Below are 25500 nucleotides of genomic sequence, written 5' to 3'. Positions count from 1 at the left end.
TTGTTCAGCTTTTATTAACTCAAGGATACTATGTCACAATGATCTTGGATTGACGTTTGGGTGTGTCTTTGTGTGTTTCTCTTCCAGGACATCGATTGGGTCCAAACAGAAAAGCACGTCTTTGAGCAGGCCTCTAATCATCCATTCCTGGTCGGTCTCCACTCCTGTTTCCAGACAGATAGCAGGTGAGATACGAGCGTCATCATCGACCCTTAGGACAGGCTGCAATGTGTGGGAAAAACTCATTTCTTAATCAACTCAATATGTGCATGACATTTTGCATGATTTCGGACAGGAATGTCAAACTCGTTTTTGTTTTAGGCCAAATCAAGGTCATGGATGCTCTGAAAGGGCCGGTTGTGCCAGAATGTATTGATAAAAAATAAGTTCCTTAAAATTAAATAATATCAAACATCTTTTCAGTCCCTCTAGGATTTCACGATTTTTGTGATTTTTTTTTTTTTTTGCAATAAAAATTACAATATTTGTGGTACTAATTTGGAAATATTTGCACTTATTTATGTTGGCAAATGTGACTTTTTATTACTCGCTGTATAGATCATGGACTATAATCTTACATCAATTAAGGTGCAAGTAATAGAGTTTTTGACAACTTTGAGATAAATCTGCAACAAACTCCCAATTATATCTTAGCGTAGAAAAGTGATTTAATTTTTTGGGGGGGGGAATTTCCACTATAATTAATAAGACACTCGAGGGACTGACTGATATAATTTAACAGTAAACAGATAAAACTGCATTGATTGATTGATAAATAATATTTAAACACACTTAGTGTTTAGTCTAGAATCTAGAGGGCCACATAAAAAACCTTCAACGGGCCGGATTTGGCTCACGGGCCTCGAGTTTGACACGTCTTCTAGGGAGTTCTGACATAGTGTCCGTACATCCTTAAAGTGTCGTAAATTGATGCATGTAAAAATAAGGCCTGGAAATATCTTGAATTCATAAAAAACAATAACTTGTTCTGTGCAACTAATTGTCTTCAGAATTCAGATGCTCTGAAAGAAAATGCTCAGGTCAAATGTAATCAAAAATACACTGCTCAAAGAAATAAAGGGAACACTTAAACAGGTGTTTAACACTTAAAGTGTTCCCTTTATTTTTTTGAGCAGTATATAAGCGTAGGGATCTCCAACTCCAGTATGGATGAGAAAAAACAACAAAAGAGGTTTTTTAAGAAATCACGTGAGTTTCAGCTGTGAATAGCTAAACTATCAGGGACGGTAAGGATTAAAAAAGCTTTAAATTTGTTGACAATCTTTTGCAAAACGTCTCCATTCAATCTGACTTTTTCCCCATGAAGAACAGGGAACACTTTAGCCTCCTTATGTGCAAAGCTTTTAGAAAATTGCCTGCATCTTTAGTAGCAGTGAAAGGACTGCACAGGCTGAAAACAAAATGCACACCACACTTTGTAGATTTCTGTTAGCAAAGAAATTTAAACACCATGTGGCTTTTGCTCATCTACTTACCTTATATGGTACCTTGTTGGTATATGACATGAAATACCAAATTAATAAACAGAAGTTTAAGCCTTTATGGTTTAAAAAATTAAAAATTTTGTGGTTGGATATAAAACATCTTTCAAGTTTGAAACAGTCATGTAGAGAAACCATTCAGTCATTACAGAATTTACCCATATGAGTGTTTCTAAGTGACACGTTGGGGTATTTTTGCATCTAGACTGGAGTGTGTTTTTCTGTCAATGAATCTGTGAAGTCACAGTTCAGATTGTGGGAGATTCCCATCATGAAAAATATTCAGAAATACCATTCATACTCTAAAACTAAATACAGAAAACTAAAGCTAAAAATAGCAAAGGAAAGTTTGATGGACTGTTTGTGTTGTCCTGTGTTTTGTGCCGCTAGCCGGTCACCAGAAAAGCAATTTAACAATAAAAATGTGTTTTCTCCTCAGACTCTTCTTTGTTATTGAATATGTAAATGGAGGCGACCTCATGTTCCACATGCAAAGACAAAGAAAACTCCCAGAAGAACACGCCAGGTATAAACCCAGTCCGTTCCTCTGGTTTGTTTAAAAAAAAAACAACAAGAAAAAACACAATCTTGATGATTGTTTCTGTTATTTCAGATTCTATTCTGCAGAGATCAGTCTGGCTCTCAACTACCTCCACGAGCGGGGAATCATCTACAGAGACCTGAAGCTTGACAACGTTCTGCTGGACTCCGAGGGACACATCAAGCTGACAGACTACGGCATGTGCAAGGTGTTTGTTTTCCCGTTAAAGTGCGAACTAATGATGCCGCAGTGCACTTTGGATAAAAGCACCTGCAGAGCTCCAGAAGAGTCGACTTACTGATTTCAGCGCGCTGATCTTTCTGTTTTTGCAGGAGGGTTTGAGACCAGGCGATACAACAAGCACTTTCTGTGGCACCCCTAATTACATCGCTCCTGAAATACTCAGAGGAGAGGATTATGGTGAGAATTACAACGGGGAGGCACTTACCAGAAACGCTATCCGATGATTGCCTATGAAAAGTTACAGAGGAGTTATGATTCGATATCTGAAATGATCCTTTCAGTTGTAATGGCAGCTGCAGAAGCTGAGCTGCATGTTTATCTGGACAAGATGAGGGCAGATGAAATGTAGTTTGTCAGAAAAAAAACAGAACCTAGGAAATAAATGAATACTAAAGTAGACAAACTTAATTGGGAAAGTTTTAAACTTGCTCAAAGGCGCATGAGATTTGGAAAACAGTGTGGTGAAAGACCGGCCTGATGACTCAAGTCTATCGAGACACGTTGACAGCAAAGGTTGCCTTTAGTTTCAGCTGCTCAGATAAATGTCACTTTGTTCTACTGAGATCCTCGGCTATAATTATCAACACGCAAAACAATAAAATAAAAATAGGAAAAGCTCCCCAGTAACCAAAGTGGTATCTTAGCGACAAGTCTTCCTAGTTTAAAAAAAAAAAAAAAAAGTTAGTGTTTACTACTCTGATTTTCATTATGTCACAGAAACCGTTATTTACATTAAAACTAATGATTCCTTATTGTTTTTCACTTAGTTGTGTGTTGTTGTGGTCCAGCCGAACGCTCTGTTTGGTAGTAGCTACGCATTTCAAGTCAAGCTGAGTTGCAGCGTCTGACTTTGCTTTAAAGAAAATACAGTAATTTGACTTGACATCGTTTAGTTTCAACATGAGAATCCTGTTTGAAAGACTGACACAACGGCTCACAGTTACACAAGCCAACGCTAACTGTTGGCATTAATTTAAAAGGGAAGTTTGAACCCAAATCAAGAAATCTTTTCACAATAGAGGAACCTAAAAAGTTAAAAACTCTTCACTCAATTCACTTTACAGTACTCTAGGAGCTACCATTGGTAAAATACAGAACTATGAAGGTTTATTCTTTTTGTAAGGTTTTTTTTTTTAAACTTTAAAAGTATGATTTATTAGTAGATGGGAAAGAGGAATGTAATAGAGCTGCACACTTGAAAATTAATTATTACAGTAACATCAGTGTATTTAATTTCCCCAAGGACATTTTTGAATGTACCTGCTTTGACCTTTATATTCCTCGTTTCTTTAATTTGCACATTTGATGCGTATATTCATTCTGTTGAATGGAGACTCAGAGCAGTAGATGCTAAAGGTCAAAGAGAGAGCTGGAAACATCACAAAGACAGGAGAGAATGAGAAATTGAGACTTGTTGGAGGTAAATATGGGTTTTATTGACACATTTGTCACACAGTTAAGCCAAATAGCTTGCATGCTAGAGCCAAAAAAACCCAGGCAGGTAGATAAAGATAAATTAAGATTAAGTATTTGTTGCTATGGTTTTAAAGATGTTCTTTTTAGTTCATGTGCAGTTAGGTCAGCTTTTAACTACCTTTAGAAGTCTTGAATTTAAAGAGGACCTATTAAGCAAAATTCATATTTTACATGTTTTTGTTTTTTCATTTGCTTCTTAAAATTGTCAGAACGCTTTAAAAAATCCACCAAGTCGTTTTTTTGGCAATAAGTTGACATTTTTTATTTCATAAACCTACAGATTGTTCAGTCACAATCAATGGGCTCTACACCGTTACTTAGCAACCCCAGAAAAGCGCAGCCCATCACCTAGCAACCCCCAGTAGAACTCCAGCATATACAATGGCTACTGGAAAAGAAAAGTGTTTTGTTGTGAATTAACCCCCAAAAACCACTTGCTGCATTCTTGTTTGTTGTGTAGGAGGTTCAAATTCTGCTTTTCAAAGATATATGATTGCATAATTGGCAGCCATTTTCACATGGAGTGTAAACGTTGAGTTGCGGGGGTATGGCCAGCTACAGCTTATTGAGCTTTAAAGTGACAGCTCATTCTGAAAATAGGTAGAACTGACCAGACTGAAATATTATAATCTAGGAATGATTTTTGCAAAGAAAATATAAAAAAGATATTTTTAATAACCTATAGACCTATCCTTACCTGTTCAAGGAAGCGCAATAGGTCAACTTTAGCCTTTGGAGCATAAAGAAGCCATGTCTGTCTGCTTTACAAGTATAACCTCTAATGGCCAATGTGTGTCTCTCAGGGTTCAGTGTGGACTGGTGGGCGCTGGGTGTGCTGATGTTTGAGATGATGGCGGGCCGGTCGCCCTTCGACATCGTCGGCAGCAACGAAAACCCAGACCAAAACACAGAAGACTACCTCTTTCAAGGTATAACTCACAGAGAAACACATTGTTAAGATTTATAGTTGGACAAGGGGGAAAAAAAAGAAAACCTACTGTGATGAAACATCCAACACCTTTTTATCGACACCTTTATAACGGCTTCTGTCTGTGCCAGGCACATGCCATCTGTTGCTGGGAAATGTGTGAAAGTATGTGTTTTCCCTTTATTTCATTATTAAATATGCTCCCAGAATGTGTTTGTGTTCTTAGTATAGCCAGTGAGATGTTGGATCTGCAGACCGATGCATAATTCAACACACGTTATCACAACATGGATCACAGAGCCGCAGTATGTTCAGCGCTGGGGGTCCGAGCTGCAGCAGTGTCAATAACCTAACATGTCTGCTTGAGGAGAGTGTGTCAGTCTCAATACCTTTTTTTTTTTTTTTTTTTGTTGCAGTTATATTGGAAAAACAGATCCGAATCCCGCGGTCATTGTCAGTGAAAGCTGCCAGCGTTCTCAAAGGTTTTCTCAACAAGGTATGAAGGAGTTAAACGGACTGAGATCCGTCTCTGCTGGGAATTACATTATCATATCCATGTTAGTCTGATTCCACCTCCTTCTTTATTTGGTTTTCTTTTTCTCTGTCTAACCTGCCCACACACACAAACTTCACTTTGATTTCCATGTTTCCATACATTTTTAATGTGCGTATCGAAGGATGACATTTGAACAATGTAAACACATTTCTGTAGTTGAGCAGAAAGGTTAAAAATATTCTAGAAGTTTTCAGGAGCGTACTTATGTAGAGAGATAGATTGTCTGTCCACGAAGAGCCCTCAAAGTCAATAAAATCATCTTAAATTACGCTCTTTAAATAAACCAGAAGTTGCATTCTAATAACTAATTGCATCAGTCACTTAAAAAATACTTGGGATTTTCTCATAAGCTTGGCAACTGCATTTTAGGCAACTTGTAGCTGTTCTTGTGAGGCATTGGCGTAATCCGGTCGGGATGAAAAAAAAGCACAAACAATTATTTGCATTTCAGAACAAGAGACGGTAGCTGCATTTCCATTATAAATATGTCTTAAACCTTTTGGAGATGCTATTAATGTCAAAACAACACAATTTCACAATTGCAGTGTTTTCATTGAAGGAGAAACACTATTAAAATCACCTGTGAACAAGCTTGTTTATGTGATAATTCATTAAACATCATGGCAGTAACGGATGTAAACACTTAAATGAGATTAGAGCTGGATGATGTGGCTTGAAAATAATTTTTTGTAATCCAAAAATTTTATTTAATTGTCTTTTAAACTTGCTTTTTTCCTTAAAAAAATAATCTAAATGGCAGAAAATATCTTTTAAAAAACATGCTTTTATGTCAATCATTTCTTCTGGTAGTTAATCTGAATTCAAAAGTTGATATAAATAGAATTGTGTGGAAAAAAATGCAGATTTAGCTTAGTTTTGGGGCAAGACTTTGTTCTAATGTTTTTGTTTTGCTGTTGTCAGCGTTGGTGATACCTGTCATGAATAGTGCTACTAATATTTTCCATAAAATGCCGAAATGACAGACATGACAATGGAGCACGTACTGTGTGGGAGAGATGTTGGCTCATCCTGAGAGGTCACATAGAAAGTTGTTCCTGAATTTGTTCGTTGATTTAAAACTTCTATTAATCATCACTAGATGTGCTCAGTTCAAACTAAATTAGCTGTACCATCATCTAAATGACCGTAATATCACTAAAAAAAGATCAGAAACCACCTTACTGGAAATTTGTCTGGAGGAATACGTGATATGAACCAGTTAATAGACTCATGCAATGTGTATTATGAGACATTTTAAAGGGAATGTATTGTTTAAAATGAACATTTTACACGTTTTTGTATTTTATACTTCTTCTAAAAACAGCCCCAAAGCTTTAAAAAAACCCAACACCTAGCCATTTTTTTGCAATAAGTTAATGTTTTTTGTAGGAATGCTCCAATCAAGTTTTTTGCTGCCGATTCCGATACTGATCACCCACGAGGCCGATCTTTGCCGATCCCTGGAATGGCTGTTGATTTTTCGGTTTAGGTATAAATGGTACTAATTGGCAAAATGTAAAAAATTGTCTGGCAATAAATTCACCTAATCTAGACATATTTTAATACATATCTAAAATCTTTTTTTTTTTTAAGTTACATGCTGCAGCTGTAAGCAGATGTTCTGTGCCTTTACCTAGCAACCAAAGTGGAGTTCCAGCCCGTCACTTAGATACCCAAGCTGAGCTCTATCATGTTTGGTCAGCTGGTTTTACCAGCAGCCATTGTACAGCAGCCATTTTATGTCCTGTACAATGGCTGCTGGGAAAAAAAGTGTTTTGTTGTCGACTTACCATCCAGAAACCACTTGCTTAAAACTTGCTGATTGTGCAGGAGGTTCCACTTCTGATTTTCAAAGATGTACAGATGTTTGTATAATTGTGCATCTGTTTTTCACGTGCCAGTGTAGACATTAAGACGTTAAGCAGCAGCTTATTTAGATTTAAAGTGACATGACACCCTAAAACATCTCTTTCTGAAAGCTCATAATAATAGCCAGAGCTGATCAGAATAAAAATCATGATTGAAGAGTGATTTTGTGCAAAATAATATAATAAATGTTTTATATAATCCATACACCCATCCTAACCTGTTCAAGGAAGCATCATATGTCACCTTTTGAAGGTGGATTCAAATGAATTTAAAAGCTTAATTTTTTTTTGGCCTTGGTTTATTCGTCTGTCCTCAGTTTCTCTTCCTTGTCACTCGCTCCTCATCCTGGCTGGACATGTTGTCTCACTCCTGCTGTCATCTCCCACCGCCTCTCACCCTCCTCTCACCTTCACTCCCACAGGATCCCAAGGAGCGTCTGGGCTGCCACCCTCAGACAGGCTTCGCAGACATCAACGGCCATCCGTTCTTCCGAAACGTCGACTGGGAACTTGTGAGTGATTTTCTTTCTTTTTTTCTTTTGGATGAGTGCTTTTCCTGTTTCATTCTCAGTCAGTCATGATCATTATTGAAATAATCGTCAACTAATTTATTAATAGATTAATTGCTAACTGGAGCATACAAATTCAAAAAAGACCATGTTTTGAAATGGCAGCAGCCACAGAGCAGTTAACTAAACCAAAACTTTACAAAAATATGCAAATTTTGCATTTAAGATGGAGGATCTGTAATTATGTTCTACCCAGAACTCAGGTTTTTAGCTTCATGTGGTTCAAATTCTGTAGATAAATAAAATAAAATAAAAGCTCCTATAAGGCATCTTATTGGGCCAAGCAGAAAAGACTGAGCTTTCATGTTGATGTTAAAAGTATTTTTTAGCTGCAGATGCTTCCTACTACTACTAATGGAATGCTGTTAATGCATTTTAGGCAATAAAATGCTTGTTTTCTTATTTGAAAAAGAAGTTGAAATATTTGCAACTTTTAATGGATTTCTAATATTGTGTAAAAGGGCTTTAAAAATCTGCAGAATTTGATAACTCTTATCTACGGTTAATCATCAGAATAAAGGATGGATTAATCGCTAACTAAGATGTTTGCTGATTTAGCCCTAAAATAAGCATGAACAAGACTGTGGTAATGTTACATTTTTTTCCTTCCACTCACCACTCTTCTAAAATCACATTTGAAGTCATATCCATTATTGTGAAGACTGTAAGTGTTTCCTTCCATTCAACTTTCCATTAATACTGGGAAGTCCAAACGTTTTTGCTGTGGGCCCAAAAAAAACAAAACAACAAAGCACCTAAAATCAAGCAAATAAAGTAGCTGGATATATATTGTAGATTTTTACGATGGTGTATTTGGGTCATTTTAGATAGAAAAAAGGACAAAATTTCTGACAAAAACTCAGATGTTTTGTGATTATTATTTTCTAGAAACATTTTTGACATTTGAAATTCTGAAATTGTCAAGCTTTTTATAGAAAATTTCTGATATTAACCTAAAAATTAGTTTTCTCTAGAAAATTTCTTTGATTAATCTTAAAAAGTTTTGGCAGAAATTTACTACTTACAGTAATTTTGCATGTATTAAAAGAAAGACATCTATTTTTCAGTTTCTTTAGAGTTCTATTGAATAAATTTACTTTCAGTAATAAGAACAAGATTTGGGTCACTTTGTTTCAAAATGTTTGCTATATTTAACCACATTTAAGATCGAATAATATCTCATTTGGGTGCAACAAAGTTGGCTTTTCAGTAATAGTCTCTGGATAAATTTACCTTTTGTTTAAAAATTGGTGATAAAAAAGACAAATACTTTGTGTTGTACTTTAATTTGTAATTATGTGGGTAACAATTTTTATGTGTCCATCTACATCAGTGGGCCAATTCAGTATCATTTTCGAATTGCAGTTGGTCAGTCCAAGGGCCACAAATGGCCCCCGGGCCGCACTTTGACACCCCTGCATTAATGTGTTGGATTCTTCAGCACAATGTGAACAGCCTGCTGCAAACTTTGTGTTTTCCTCCTGATTTCAGATGCGTGCTTGTTAGAAAGTAGGACAAAGGCAGACAGCTGAGGGTCAAGCCTAAGTGCTTTAGGGGTCATGCTTCCTGTCTTCCTGTTATGCTCTGCAGGTTTGGCTGCAGTGTAAAAGCCAAAGGTTACCAGCTGTGGTCTGAGACGTGTGTCCTTGTTTAGAACGGCCAGACAGAAACAAACATGTCAGCGAGAGACTGACGACAGCTGATGGGGTGACTCACATGGGCTCAGATAGGCTCAAGCCAAAGATGGAGAAGATATTAGAGGAGACGAACCATATAGAGCCAAAATGTGGAGCTCTGGTTTTTTTGGATCATCGGTGAATCATGTGTTGCTTCAGAGTGAAACTGAACTGTCTGCTAAGGTTCCAGTTCTCGGATACTGCTCTTAATTCCACGGAAGTAATCTCGGCCTCTGACACTTTCATTGATTATTTTCACAAAGTTTCCAAACACTGGAGCTTTTCTCTGTTTTGATTTCTCCTTTTACAACCATTCAAGTTTAATTCTGAATTTGGGAATGGGAGTCAATAACTCACTTGTTAGGAGGTTCAGAATCACTGTAAGAATACAAGTGAAATCGAATCTACAACCAGAAATACGCCCAGATATTTTTAAAGCTTCCTGTTCTCAGTTTCAACGATGAATGAGATGTCGTCTAATAGTGAGATTTCCGTTTTGTGACACCATCCGCTGTAAAATGAGACCCAGTCCCAGCAGAGTTGAAGCTCAGTTGTTGACAGAAATCATTTCAAATAATCATGTAAAAATCCAAAGATTTTTACATGATTATTGCTGTTTTAGCAGCAAAAGTGTAATAAATAGTCATTATCATCAGCAAATTAGAGTTGATGGTTGTATTTGAATTAAGAAAAGATTATTTGGTAAGAGTCCGCACTTAATAATAACCAGGACTGAAACGATTAATTCCATTAATCGTGACTAATCATGACTAATTTAGTAATCAATTAATCGTTATTTGGAGAATAGACTCAAAAAAGGCAAATTGCTTAAAGAGCAACATACTCAGAGCAGTAATTAAGCCAAAACTGTAGAAAAAATATATACATTTTGCATTTAAGATTAAAAGAAAACCTTTGTAAACATTTTCTACCCAGAACTCATTATATGGCATAATTTTAGCTTCACTTGGTTCAAATCCTGAAAAACAAATTTAATAAAAATCTCCTATTAAACACCTTTTACTATCCAATTAAGTGGTTAATTGAAAAAATATTGGTAAGTCAACCAGAAAGGACTTTTTATATCTTTGTAGTATTTTTTTTAACCTGCTGATGCTATACTAGAGAAATGCAATGTTGCATTTTAGAAAATAAAATGTTAATTTTCTTATTTAAAGAAAATAAGTTTTATAAAAACGGCTTAAGTGGTTAAATGAAATATCTGCAGATTGTGTCTGTTTTATCCGATTAATCGTCAAAATAAAGAATTATTCTAATTGGTTATTAAAATAATCGTTAGCTGCAGCCCTAATAACAACATTAACCTTTGTATGTTTTCATTAATATATGCTGAATCATTCAAAGTGTTTGTACTCCTAAACCTGTCCCCGTTTGAAGGATCAGGCACATTTTGTGTCTGAAGCAGACCCACGTGTGACGGACAGACCGCGTAGCTCAGCAGGGATCAACATGACCTCCTTTTTTTCCCCTGTTTGGTCTGGAGCAGAGAACCAGCAGTTGGTCACAGCGTCTGGGCAGATCAGCTTGCACTCCCTCCTCCCTCCCAACTTTGACCGTCCTGACACAAACCCAAATTTCTGTCCTACAAGTTCACCTGCAGGCCTGCAGGGGGAGCGCTTATGGGCTTCCAGTCAGTCGCTGATGCAAGTGGGAGGCAGATGAAAGCTTATTGAGTTACTGGTAGTCAGTGTAGTGGAAAACAACTGACTCATGCAGGTTTTACTCACTGTTGAAACTGTATGCGGTGCCTCAGAGGTTTGTTAGAGAACAAACAGCATCATGAAGATCAAGGAACATGGCAGAAAGGTCAGGGGAGTTGTGGAGAACTTTAGATACTGGGTAGGCTTTGAAGAAGACCTGGTAAACATACAACAAGAGCTACGAAGCATTTTCATCTGGCAGACGGTCTAGTCAAAGTTCAACTCCCATAGGTTCAACTAAGAATCTGGAAAAACTTAAAAATAATGTATATAAGCCTGACATAACAAATTTTAATGGATGATAAATTGGAATATAAATTATTGCGCCAAACAAAAATTATGTTGAGACCTTTTCCAACTTATAATATTGATTTTAAAAAATTGTAAAAAATTATTTTTATAACTTAGCGCCAGAGATTTTTTTATTGTAACTTTCTTTTCATATTGTGTTTAAGCATTTAATTTGAGCATAAAGGTCATTTATGATTTGTTTTTTATTGTTTCAATATAATGAATATTATTCTTAATATCTCAATGATTTATTTATTTGTGTAATTGATATAAAGGTTGTCTTATATTTTATGCATTAAACGTTATAAAAATTAGGGAATTTAATAACATCTTTATTTTTTGTTTATTTAGTGTTTTGTTCTCGGGTGTGTGTAAGAGACATTTCAAAACATACAATTTTTAAATGAAAAGAGCGCAGAATACTATAGAAAGACATTGTTAATGATGGAAATAAATGATATTGTGACCTTCCTAGAATAATGGCCTAAGATATTTATTTTGCCAAAAGTGAGGTCCATCCCCCCCCCAAAAAAAACACTTTTCAAAAAAATTACATAGAAGTTGTTTTTTTGTTACTTTGTGTTGTTTTTATCCACATTTAATTGAGGCCTGGTACTGTGATTTATTTATTATTTTTTACTTTTTCTTTTCATCACTTTATTCTATTATGTTATTGTTTTTGTATAGCACTTTGGGGCAGTTTTAGCCTGTTTTTAGAAGTGCTATCCATAAATTTGACATTGACTTCCATTCAGTGTGGTGCTGAAAAAGCTTGAAAACTTACTTTGAAAATTCTTGAAAAGTTCTTGAGGTCTACTGTGGGAAAAGTTGAACAAGTTTGCTAATAATTAAGTGATTAAATTGTAATTTTTGTTTTTGTTTTCCTGTCGTTTCAGCTGGAGCAGAAGCAGGTGGTCCCGCCGTTCAAACCCAACATCTCAGGGGAATTCGGACTGGACAACTTCGACGCCCAGTTCACCAACGAGCCCATCCAGCTCACGCCTGACGACGAGTAACTATCCGCTTCCTCCCTTCGCCTCAGCTCACACGTCCGATCGTTCGAACATGTCCGTCTCACGCCTCTTGTCTCGTTTTCAGGGACATCGTCAGGAAGATCGACCAGTCCGAATTCGAGGGCTTTGAGTACATCAACCCTCTGCTGATGTCCGCGGAGGAGTGCGTGTGAGAGACTCGACATCTGTCCCCGTGAACGCCACCCACTTGCAAACACACACACACACACACTCACACCGACCACGCGTGTTTACGTGGCATCTCCTTGCTGCATGAGAGACGACCCAGCAACATCAACGTTTTTTCCTGAGGGCCTCACATGCACAAGTAGAGCGCTTTGTTTTTGCCAAAACCAGTCTCTCACTCTGCCATTTATAACCACTTGTCCTTAAGCCTACCTTATTTCGTAGATATTTTTTTATATCATATAAATCTGCTCTGATCGGTTCCTTCATCTGGGCCTCTTTATTGCGGCCGCAAAGTTCTTCCACGGCTGCTGACAGACTGAGCATCCACTCCTTTCAGCCGACGGGGCGCTTTTATTCGAGTGTATATAATAAACTACTATTGAGGATGAACATTAGACGGGGCCTTTTTAGCTTCACTCCACACTCACAGTAATTAGTTCTGTCTAGAACAGTAAACATAACACTATATAAATCTATATATTTTCTCATATTTTATTTTAGATTATGTCAGTCGTAACAGCCTGTGTACAAGAACCAGATGAGTTCTGAGCTTCAGGTCCCTTCTGTCTGAATGAAGGAAATGAAACACTAATAGTGAGTTAATGCTGTGAATGAAGTCGCTGTGGGAGATGGATGAATAGCACAAAGTACCTGGATGCCGTAGCACAGGTTTTATTTAGTGTTGCCGGGCAGATTTTTCCTTTAAGACACGCTCATACAGGACCAAAAACATTTTTCTGGTACTTGTTAGATGGTACAGTATGCATAAGGAAGATGTGCTGTCCTAGGTCATAGAATTTATATATTCAGATTTTTCTTTTTTCTATTTTTGTTTAATATGATGCCTTTCTGAAACTTGCGCTCTTTGTGGTTTTTTTTGTTTTTTTTTTTTGTTAGGTTTTTTTTGTTCCATGTTCGTCTTTTTTCTTGTAAAACCAAACTCAAGCAGTTTTGACCCTCAAATGTGGCTTTAACACTGTTAACGGAGCCCGCGATCTAATTTTGGAATAAGATGTTTTAAAGCAAAGAAGTGAATGTAACGACATAGGCGACGGCGCACGTTTGTCCGGCAATGCATTCATCTGTTACAGTTTAGCTTTATTGTTACTTTTTCTGTTGAATCAGATTTAATTTTGATTTGTTTTTTATCACTTCATTGATTCCAAATTATTAATGGGGGGGAGGGACACAGTGTAAACACTATTGTTTGTATTCGTTGTATTTTGCAGATGTTTTACCATCCGCTGGACTTTATTATTAGTGATCAAAGAAGAAAAATGCAGATGGTAAAATAAACATTTTATTTCTCTCCTTGTGGTAATACTTGTTTGTGTTGGTGAGTGTCATTGGATATTAATCAGAAATGCCTTAAGGAACATAATGCTACACATTTTCACAATTTTGTCATTATTCAACAATACAATTTGATGTATTTTAGGTTCACAAGCACAAATGCTGCTCTTGAAAAACACACCAGTCACATAACATTAGCTGTTTTTAATCACATTTTCAAATGTATTTATTGATACACCTTTATTGAACAAACAGTGGAGAACAATTCTGACCACACATTTTTAAGGGTTCTTTAAACATTAATTTGAATATATTGTGACAATAATAAATCAAATCGTTATAAGAAATGAATCATGTTAAGAGGAGACAGACCATGGTCAGTCAGAGGCTTAAGATTCGCTGTAATACAGACTGCTACTAGAGATTTTTCCTGCCTACAGTCATCTCCATCTTCAAACTCTTTAAAGAATTTAAATTAATGAATTTAATTTCCCCTTGGGACTTATGAAGTATTTTTGAATTTGAATAAATAATAACCAATGAGATAAACGCTCTCTCCTGTCACACACATGTTGATTTTTGTCTCATTTGACCAGAGCTGCTCCATGTTTTTTATCTTTTCTACTAGGGTTATAGCAAACTTTAAGCAGGATTTACGACTTTCTATGATTATTCGCTTTTCTACAAAAGGCCAAAAAGAAAAAAACTTATATTTTTTGGATTTTTAAGAAAGGATATGAGCTTCAGAATGCTCTGTTATATTGCTGGTAGTTTAACTGCACCTTTTTCTTTTTTTTTTTTCTTAAACCGGTTGATGCTTTGCCTCTTTTATTGCCCTCTGTGGATAAATAGTTTTCTGAATCTGACATTGGTGGAGGCCACAAATAATTTATCCTGAGCTTTGGGTCTCTGCAGCTCCTCCATAGTTACCCTGGTAGTTTTAATTTCTTCTGATTCATCCTCTCCTGGCCGGTCAAAGTTTCGGAGGACGGACGTGTCTCGTCGGGTTTGCTGCAGTGCCAGACTCCTCGCTCTTTCAGGTGCCGAACTAAACGATGCTCTGAGAGATATTTAACCATCCCAGCGACAATCCAGCCAAATTTGCATTACCGTATTTCCGCCACACTTTGCGCTATCTGAAAAATTCAGACGATTTCTAAAAGGGGAGACGTTGCGCTTTCCAGCCAGGATCAGGTTATTACGGTAATTTCACTCACGCCGTAGCAGGGAGTGAAATTAATCTGAGGGGCGCTCTTTTATACAAGTTCAGTCCATTTATTTACCATTTTAATAGATGGTAAATTGCAAAAATAACTTGCTAGATATTGAAAGTTCCAATCGTCATGGATAAATGGGCAAATATATTTAGTCACAGGACATTTAAAGAACTGCGTACAGTTAAAATGAGGAGAAATATCCAGTTGGAGTTTTTAAACTTAGTTCTTAAAGGGTTAAAGCACTAAGCCTTTTGTGGTATTTGAGCTTCAGGTGGTTATACTTTTCAGATTTCTTTATGTAGTAATAAAGAAATTAAACCATTTATCCCTTTTCATCTACTTCTCAGTTCTGCTCTTTGTTTTTGCTCATTTATTGCGCAATAAAATGAAATGCATTGAAGCTATTCAAGCAGTATGAATGCGCTTGCTAACAGCTGCCGTTGTGAATCACTCGATCTCTTGCGGGTCGTGTAGCAGCAGGGGAATGTATTATTAAAACAGTCAAGTTTTCATTTGCTGATGTAATGAAAGATAATGGAAATTGGTTTAGACTTAATCTGAATGTAGAGAACGCGCAGGATTCATTCCTAAAACAATGTCATTCTGAATAGATATTCTAAGTGTATGAAACCTGATTTCATTAAGTAACCAGATTTCTTTTTACATGTCAGATTCTGTTTGCACCGTTTAGAAAAATATTTCACCATAACCAACGTTTCAAGAGGATATCGTAACAAACCTGCTCTGCTTGTTAAAAATCAGGAGATACAAACCGGTTTTATTCACCAGCTCTAGAATTTGGCTCTTAAAATAAAATCTCTCACAATTTCCCAATAATTAGTTCTCTGTTCAGATGAGAACATTTTAAAAATCAAAGGCTGTTTTTGATTTCTACAGAAGTCTCACCAAATTGAAACCACAAACATCAATGATTTTGTTTGAATTTTATGTGACAAAAAACGAAAGGTTGTAAATATTTAATTAAAACAGGATGCAGATTTTTACTTTAAAAAAAAAGTAAAAATCTGATTTGTGTGGCAGATTGATCATAAAAATGATCGATTAATAGTCACAATAATCAAATAATTCTCATCTCTCTGTGCTCTGCAGTTTTGCAGTGAGGAAATTTGTCATGAGGAAAACTTAGTTTGCACTCGACGCATCTTTTACACAAAAGAATGAGCAAACGGTTCAGTCTGCAGACGTGCAAATCTGTTGAAAAATGCCGAAACCTTGCATCTGAAATTTCAGTAAAATGTTTTCCACTACATATTGACTAAATAAAAACACTTCAGATTCTTATTTAGGGAAAAAGAAGCAATAAAAACCATGGATCCTATTTTATTTAAACTTTACTGTCAATGTATCATTTGGGGATTTTATGTGATTGATCATCACAAAGCTGTGCTTGAAAAGAAGTTCACTGAAGAAGAAAAGAAATATTTGTAATGACAGTTCATTAAATATTTGTAGGAACATTTCATTAAGTTAAAAAAAAGGGTCACTAAAGGTTTGATCTTACTCTACATTGGCAGAAATGTAGTTTTAACTGTAAAGATTTTTCACTTAAATTATCTAATAAAACTCAGGTTTCATCAGTGACTTATAGCATACACGACCAACTTCACAGTCTTAAAAGGAGACGTCAGCCTTCTGCAGAGACTAAGCTCTCTCCCCTGCATGGGCGTCCTGGAGTGACAGGAATTAGACTGGATGTGTTAAGCCGGAGCTGTTCCTCTGGGGCTCCCTGAATCTCCTCTGCTCCCATGACTTCTGCCAGGTTTTTTTTTCCTTCCAGAGGCCTTGTCGTCTTCCTGGGGTGAAAAGGTCAGTGATGCCGAGCGGCATTACTCTGCCCTGACTCCATGCTGAGTGTTAAAAGGTGAAAAAGGGGCCATGACAATGATAACACCTGTCAGAAGTAATAAACCAAACTGATTTGTGAGATGCAGTCAGGAGTGCAGCTAAGTACTTTCTGAGGCGTATGCAGTCACTTTATGGGTCACAACAGCTGTTACAGCTGCAGCATGTACCTTTTATTTAAAAATTATATTTTTTTTGTTTAAACTGTCACCATATCGTGACAGTATGAGATGGACAATCTGAAAAAAAAAAATCAAGCTCCTCTGCCACCTTCTTGCGCCTAACTTGAAGCAGCCAATCAGAGCCCGGAGGTGGGTCTTAGTGCTGTCAATCATTCCCAAGTGTGGATGCTCACCCCTTTTTCTTGCTTTCTGCTACACTACATCTTGCCCCCATCAGCAGAGTCTGTCCTGAATGCTAGGGCTAATTAGCAAGGTCACTGATGACATTGGTTAAAAGGTTTTATTTGACTAAAATGATATAAATACATTGAATTACTTACATCACTAATACGTATTTATATATTTTATAATATTCACCTCTTATGGTTATATTTGTATTATTAATATACAGCACCTTAGATGGAGTAGCTTGTCAATAAATAAGCAATTTCCCCGTGGGGATCAATAAAGTATATTCTATTCTATTCTTTTTTCAACAGCACATCCACAAGGTTTATGGACAGCGCTAAGATGCTCCCCCTGGCTCTGATGTTTTTTTTTTTTTTTCTTCTTCAAATGGCAATAGTGGCACAGGGGGGAGGTGGAGGAGCTTAATCTTTCCACATATTATCTGTCTGATTTTATACTGTCACAACATGGTGATAGTTTTAACAAATATGTAAAAAGCTTATAATTATTTTTAATAAAAGTTACAAGCTGCAGCTTTAAATACAGAAAATACCGACAGCAAATAATTGTTTTGGCGCCCCTTCTATTGCGGCGCCCACTGTTTTGCGTCAACTCGATTTGAAAGGCTTGTTTCACCTCCCACTTCCGGTAACCTCCTGTTCGCCGTCTGGACTGAACCAGATTCCAGAGAAAATGACCCCTCTATGTAGCGACTAAATGAGACCAAGCATTGCCGCATGCAGGGACGAGGATAAATGCCTCAGCATAATTCTGTATTCCCTCGACGCCGCGTTTGACTTTGCTGCTGTGCCCTCTCTGGTTGAGAACAGGGGTACGCCTCCCCCCCAGGCACGGGGGGCTCCACATCACCCAGGAAATACTAACCTTGTTTAATTAATGGTTTAAAACGGAGGAGGGACAAAAGAGGGGAAAACATCCTCCTCTAATTGTGCGTGTCTTGTTGGGTGTTTTAGTCCGTCCCAGAAGGGATTAATTAACCGGTATAAGACACAAACTCTGAGCTAAATGCAGTCCCTTAGTAAAACACACACACACACACGCTGCAGCAGTGTCACATGGTGCTACTTGGCACAGTCGAGGCTCTGCGTTTAGTTCTTGACTGTAGAGTTACTGAGGGATCTCAGACATCTGCGCTCCAGCGTTCCTGTCAGGTTTCTGGAGTATCTGTGATTTTAATGATACAGAGGAGTCGCCTTATCTAGCTGAGGAGAAACCGGGAGCAACACTGCAGCGTGTCGGAATGACAAGAACAGGGACCAATGGAGGCTCAGCCGACAGAAACAAACAGCTCTGGAAACAGCTAAATTACTTTTTATCAGTGTTGTATAGTAACGAAGTAAAAATACTTCACTACTTTACTTAAGTATATTTTGGAGTACTTCATACTTTCCTCGAGTATGAAAATTTTTGATGACTTTTACTTCACTATATTTCCGAACTTAATTGCGTACTTTTACTCCGATACATTTTCAATGTGTGGTTTAGTTACTCGTCACAAAAAAGCGAGAGAGAGAAACAAAGTGTTTTGACCCCACCTACTGATTAGCAAGTAGCAAGCAGGCTACCGAACAAAGTCGGTATCCTACTTGCCTGGGCTTGTTCATCACCTCCAATAGGATACTACGGTGGCCGACAGGTGCAAATGCGCAGCAAAAGAGAAAACATGCAAACAAAAAAGAAGACACCCCCGAATGAAATGCAGCAAACAAAAAGAGAGACGCAAACACCCCCGAATGAAATGCAGCAAACAAAAAGAGAGACGCAAACACCCCCGAATGAAATGCAGCAAACAAAAAGAGAGACGCAAACACCCCCGAATGAAATGCAGCAAACAAAAAGTGTTGAAAACGGAAGTGCTCCAGACCACTAGGGGGAGTCAAAGAAAATAGTATTCATTTCTATGGGACCAGATGCAAGATTCTTCTTCTTCTTCTTCTTGGTATTTATTGGCGGTTGGCAACAAACTTACAGTAGCATTACCGCCACTTACCAGTATGGAGTGTGGTTCGAGATGGTCTATAAACTTTCACTTTCTACCTTTTCCCTCCATTAACTCCTGATTAAACATACCCCCACACATACACACCTGCTTATATTATCCAACTTGCTTATAACTTTATATACCCCTCTTTGATATTCTTTACACATTCACACCCAACTTGCTCTACTCATATCCTATGAAATAGCTTTGTTTTTTTAAGATACCGAATAATTATTTGAATATGTCTACTCCCGAAATCTCTCCTCAAAAATTCTATTAAATTAAACCTTTCTTTAATACCTACACACTCTCTCAGCATGCATCTTCTCTCTTCTTCATACTTACAACACTCTAAAATAACATGCTCTATTGTTTCAGACTTCTCACAATAATCACACTTTCCAGATGCAAGATTCAGAGAGATACCTTTACTTTCTTTCAAATTTCTTTCTCTGAATCTTGCATCTGGTCCCATAGAAATGAATACTATTTTCTTTGACTCCCCCTAGTGGTCTGGAGCACTTCCGTTTTCAACACTTTTTATGTGCTGCATTTCATTCGGGGGTGTTTGCGTCTCTCTTTTTATTTGCTGCATTTCATTCGGGGGTGTTTGCGTCTCTCTTTTTATTTGCTGCATTTCATTCGGGGGTGTTTGCGTCTCTCTTTTTATTTGCTGCATTTCATTCGGGGGTGTTTGCGTCTCTCTTTTTATTTGCTGCATTTCATTCGGGGGTGTTTGCGTCTCTCTTTTTGTTTGCTGCATTTCATTCGGGGGTGTCTTCTTTTTTGTTTGCATGTTTTCTCTTTTGCTGCGCATTTGCACCTGTCGGCCACCGTAGGATACACCTGTTTCGCTTCTCCCATTAAACACAAAGCAAGTCTCGCAATCAGCAGCAGCCACATGGAGCAGGAGACGGAGACCACAACGACTGCAACTACGTCGGACACGGCTCCAGGGGAACCACCAGCTGGTGATGAGAGCCCATGGCCTTATTTAAACACAATACACTCTTTCGTGGGTGTTAAAGATTCGTCGTACCGCATGCAGTTTATGTTATTCCTGCCCGAAGATGTGGAAATTCTATCTTACAAAAACTCCCCGTCCAACTTGAAGAAACACATCGAGGTAACTTCTTATGAAATGGTTATAATCCTCCTGTTTCAGTAACTATAGCTTGGTCACTAGGCACTACTGTATTGTGAAACGTTGACCATAAATGAACTTTGTTTGGCATTGTTTCAGTTCCACACGTGGTGTATTTAGCTTAGGCCTAATGTTGACTGTAGCAGGCTACCTAGACTCCTCTGGTCAAGGGGGACAGAAGCCATAGCGATAGCAATTTAGACTAAATTTAACGAATATAGGAAAGGCATGCAAGTTCAAAACCAGGTTTACAGATGCCAATAAGCTGCATTTCCCTCCCAATTCTTTTTTTCTTTTGCATAATGACCAGTTGTGTGCACCACCTATTGACTGATTCACTGATTTGTGAAGTAGAGTAATTGTAACAGATCTTTTTCTTCATGTTGGCCGCATTTTCTGTACTATTTATTTTTCTCATTTTCAGCACTGACCTTACTTGAAGGGAAAACTTATGGCTTACAAAAACTTTGTATTTTCTGTCCTGGAGGGTATACTAAGAAGGTGGTTCAGTTGTAAAGCAGGTTAAGTTAACCTTGTGCTATAGGTAAAGCACCTAATTTTCTTAACTAAATGATGCCTGCAGGTATATCTATTAGCAGGTTTAATTTTGCCTGCACTTGGTTGGGTACATTATTTTAAGTGTATTTGACAAGTTTACCAAAATATAAAAAATGTCATTCAAACTGCATTTGCTTTGTTTTACTTTTTACTTGTACTTTTCATTACATTACTTGAGTACATCCATTTTTACAGTAATTTCCATACTTAAGTACAAGAAGTTTCAGATACTTTAAGACTTTAACTCAAGTAACATTTCAGTCAGTGACTTCGAATTTACCAAAGTCATATTTTGGAGAGGTACTTATACTTTTACTTGACTCTGAGATTTCAGTACTTTATACAACACTGCTTTTTATAGGTTTATCTTTGAGTAAAATGAACGTTGTTCTTTTATTTTATGAACTACTGACAACATGTCTCTGAAATTCCAAGCAAAAATTTGTTAGAAATGGTCAAAATAAGAAAAAAGATGCAGTGCTTTCAGACTTCAAATAATGCAAAGAAAATAAGTTCATATTCATTTAGAAACAACAATACTAATGTTTTAACTCAGAAATCACCATTTGGTGGAATAACCATGAGGTTTTCAATGGGGTTCAGTGCAGTTGGCTCTTCACTTCCACTCTTTTGCATCCATATTTACATCCGTTTAGAGAATTTTTGCCCCACTATTCTTTACCAAATTGTTCTAATTTAGCCACATTGGAAAGTTTTTAAACATTAAGAGTCTGTTTAATGCAGCATCTATACTTAATTTATGTCCAGTCTTTAAATAGCCTGCTCCAGGCTATTTGTTTTAGCTTTTTATGTATCTTTGTTTTTTGAGTCATGGAAGCCATTTTCCCCCAGTCTCTTTCTCATCGACTTAACTGGGTCATGCTGTGTTTCTTTTTTAGATATTTTGGCCTACTTCATGCTGTCAGACAGGTTCTAATGACTCTAAAAGTCCAGAAGTAGTCAGGCCTTCGTGTGTTTTTAATTGACGCTTTAAATTAGTAACCTACTTGTTAAGGTAAAGCGTGCCTTATTGTTCCACAGAGGAAATTTGTTTCCAACATGTGCATCGCATAAATTACAATGTAAATCACTTGAACATTAAATATTAACCACATTGCATAGGATGCGTCACACAACCCACCATATTACACACATTCTTAAGCAGCAGCAGATCTCTGCATGACATTATGTGCTGCTTAGATGGAAAAAAAGTTGAAACATATCAAAATGTTATTGGAGTGTAAAGACATAAATTCAAAATAAACAAACAAAAAGAAACCCATAGAAAATAGATAACAGTAGCACATCTGAATATAAAAAGTGCCAAAACTGGATTTGATCTTTACTGAATTTTAAAACCACATCATAGTTTCATGTTATTTAACTTTTTGATGGTAGATTTGATTAAATCAATTCTTGTTTACATCTTGAACCGCCTGCACATACTTGTCATTCCGAGACTGTGGGTTAAACGCTGGCAGAGAACTCAGATTTATCTTTCCACTACGCAAAGTGATCAGGATGGTAGGTTTGGTAAAAAAAATATATAGATATACTTCCAAAGCTTATTGCTAGACAATTGCCGCTAAGAGTGTCATCTTGGGCTCACCAAGTCTGTACAACAATCATTAGATGTTATCTTTATGTCAAGATGTTTCTGTGTCATGTTTCTGTCCTACCATCACAAATGTAAATGTGTTTTAATCATAGTAAAAATAACTAAGATTATGTTTTGTTGGGGGTAAAAAAAAAAAACCTCTATCAGTCAATTAGACATAAAAAGAAGTGTTGAGATTTTCTTCAGAAATTAAACTTAAAAGGTGAAAGTAAAAGTATAGTTATGGTTAAGGCAGAAATTATTTAAGAACTGTGTTATTTTGAAGCTAAAATGTTTGTTTCTAGTCGTGTATATTTGTAACGCACATTTCAGCAACAAGGCATTTCAAATTGCTTTTCACAATACAAACATAATACAGGAACCAATTATTAAACCTACAATGATTTTGTCTAATATCATCATTAAGCAAATGTGTTGCTACTAATCAAAAGCAACTCTAAATAAGAGAAATTTAAGCCTAGATTTAAAGAAAATGTTTTTTTCCAGCATCTTTGCAGTTTTCTGGAAGTTTGTTCCAGATTTGTGGTGAATTGCTGATCCTTATACATTTATAAAGAATTGATCAGATTCAACCTTGAGCAGGTTTTACATGCATTAACAGCAGGAGAGTTGGTAAGTGTGACACTTCCTAATATGGGATTATCTTTTCCCCTGAACAAAAACAAATTAAAGGTTAGATTTTTGGAAATTGTTCAGTGTGAGAAAATTCTACTGTAGTAAAAGATTTTTGCACACCTTTTCCAGTGGCGCAAACAACAAGGGGGGCAAAGTAGTACCTAAAAATGTTTAAATTAAGCATATTTCTAACTGAAAAAGACAGATCCTTGAAGATATTTTTAAATCATCTGAAAATTTAGGTCAGACTGTATGTTGCAGCATGTTGGAAACCCCGTCTGTCTCATTTCTATCCACTCTCAGCAACACTCATCTTACCCAGCTCGGTTTGTCATTTCTGATATAACGCTGTACTGTAAGAGGTGTCAGTAACCATAAATGGTTTTAGCAGTCTAATGCTGCCTGATTCTGTCTGGTTTGTTTTCTGACAGTCTGTGTCGCTTCAAACAGACAATTTATAGGACAATATGTTGTTTCAGGGCCACGTACAGTAGCAACGCTGACGTTTCAGATAATGAATCTGAATGTAATGTAGGTCAGTCCAGTCAGACGGTGCCACAGGGTTTCAATAAGCTCTTCTATATCAAGCAAATACCAGAAAAACAGGACAAAATGACAGGAGAAGCAAAATGTGATGTATTTAGATGAAGCAACTTCCTTTGTGAGTTTTATTACAGCTCAGCACAGAAAGCACTCATGGAAAGTTCAGGTATTCATGTTTTTTTCTCAAAGCTGTAGATAAAGCAAAGAAGAGCTAATTACACTTTAAAAGGCTGACACAAACAAACTGTTGCTTATGATGACACTAGATGTTTTTTTTATTTTGTTTTCAAGTCTGATGTACGACTCACTTTTTGTATAAAAATAATAAAAGAAAAATATTGGTAAATAATTGTAATTCAAAATATTGATTTAAAAAACATTTATTTTGATGTTTCAGTCTAAAAAACTAATGAATATTATGCATTTCATGTAAAAAACAACAACAACAAAAACACAGTAAGCAACATTTCCGACAATTTCCGACATTACATTTCTAGTTTGTTTTTATTGTTTTAATTAGTCAATAATTGCATAAAAATAAGAGTACTTCTGTTTTCATCTAATAAGAATGAACCTTGCCTTTGATATCTTTTTTCTGCAGCCATATCACAACACTGTGCTTCTATTTTATTGTATTATCTTTTGATTTTATGTGTTTTATGTCTTTTCTTACTCTTTTTGTACTGGATTAATTTGGGTTGCATGTATATTTATTTGGTTGCAGTTTGCTAGTTGTGCCACTAGATGGCACTATAATTACCAAACAGAAGCAGCAGCTGGTTTGGTATCAGTTGAACAGTTAAGAAATGTGGTATTTTCACCTTTTTTGTTAACTATTATTAAATATTTTTGTTTTCATACTCACAGAGCAGACTTCCACAGTTGCTTTTTAACAAACCAGTTGTTCTGGTAGATGCCCGGCAGAAAAAACTCAATGTCTGGAGTTGTTAAACCACTGCTAGTCTAAAATGTGTGTGTGTGGAGGTGCGTGTTCCTCCACACTCCTTCGTGTGTGGAGGAAAACCAAATGTACACGTCAACCTGAACACACCGAGGAAGGAAACTTTTTCAGCAGGAAGAGGCAATCTGTTGGATACACCGAAAGGCATTGACCTTCCACTAGGAATGACCCTAAATGCTCATGTGTTCGAATCCAACTGAGTACTTGTGCTAAAAACCAGAGATTGAAGAATCATGTTGACCGACCCAAACCGACCGACGGCTCCGGCTCTGCGGTGAAGGTGTGTGACCTCAGACTGCCGCTTCGGCAAGCATCATTACCTCCAAATCACACATAGATCCACTGAATGACCCAAGACACTTTTCAATATCTCCCATTGATCTTAGACAAGATGTATGAAGACGACCAGCAAGGTGTCTGCCTCCTGGGTCCACTTAGTACTAAGTCCAATAACAGTTAGGACGACTCTCGGCTAATGGAGAGGCTTATGAATGCACCCGTCTGCCACACTTTGTCTACCAGTCCCACCTCCCCCACCCTCTTCCTCCTCGTCCTCCTCATCCTTCAGCGTTTTTTTACTTTAAACCCTCGATGAACATTCAGCACAGGTCACATTATTGCACATATGAGATTAATTTACTCCCTGCAGATCACAGAGTGATGTTATTACAGGAAAATCAATGTCCCTCTTGTTGTTCTCTGGGGCTGCGGGGGGTGTATGCACATCTGCTCTCATAATACAACTGCTGACCTTGCTGTCAGA

The 25500-nt window shown here is 37.0% G+C and overlaps 1 protein-coding gene across 1 annotated transcript in view; it reads left to right on the top strand.

Moving 5' to 3' along the window:
* Positions 1-13894, top strand: part of prkci (protein kinase C iota) — a 35432-nt gene extending 21538 nt beyond the window's left edge. The window contains exons 10-18 of the mRNA XM_005806300.2: positions 88-185; positions 1942-2028; positions 2116-2251; positions 2376-2463; positions 4566-4691; positions 5107-5186; positions 7537-7626; positions 12268-12383; positions 12470-13894. Coding sequence (XP_005806357.2) covers positions 88-185; positions 1942-2028; positions 2116-2251; positions 2376-2463; positions 4566-4691; positions 5107-5186; positions 7537-7626; positions 12268-12383; positions 12470-12557 — 909 coding nt within the window. The 3' untranslated portion in view covers positions 12558-13894. The remainder of the gene's footprint in view (positions 1-87; positions 186-1941; positions 2029-2115; positions 2252-2375; positions 2464-4565; positions 4692-5106; positions 5187-7536; positions 7627-12267; positions 12384-12469) is intronic.
* The last annotated feature ends 11606 nt before the right edge of the window (positions 13895-25500 follow it).

This window comes from Xiphophorus maculatus, chromosome 6 (genome assembly GCF_002775205.1).
Source record: "Xiphophorus maculatus strain JP 163 A chromosome 6, X_maculatus-5.0-male, whole genome shotgun sequence".
NCBI lineage: Eukaryota > Metazoa > Chordata > Actinopteri > Cyprinodontiformes > Poeciliidae > Xiphophorus > Xiphophorus maculatus.
The sequence above is the reverse complement of the archived record's forward strand: the minus strand, read 5'-3'. Positions and strand labels throughout refer to the sequence as shown.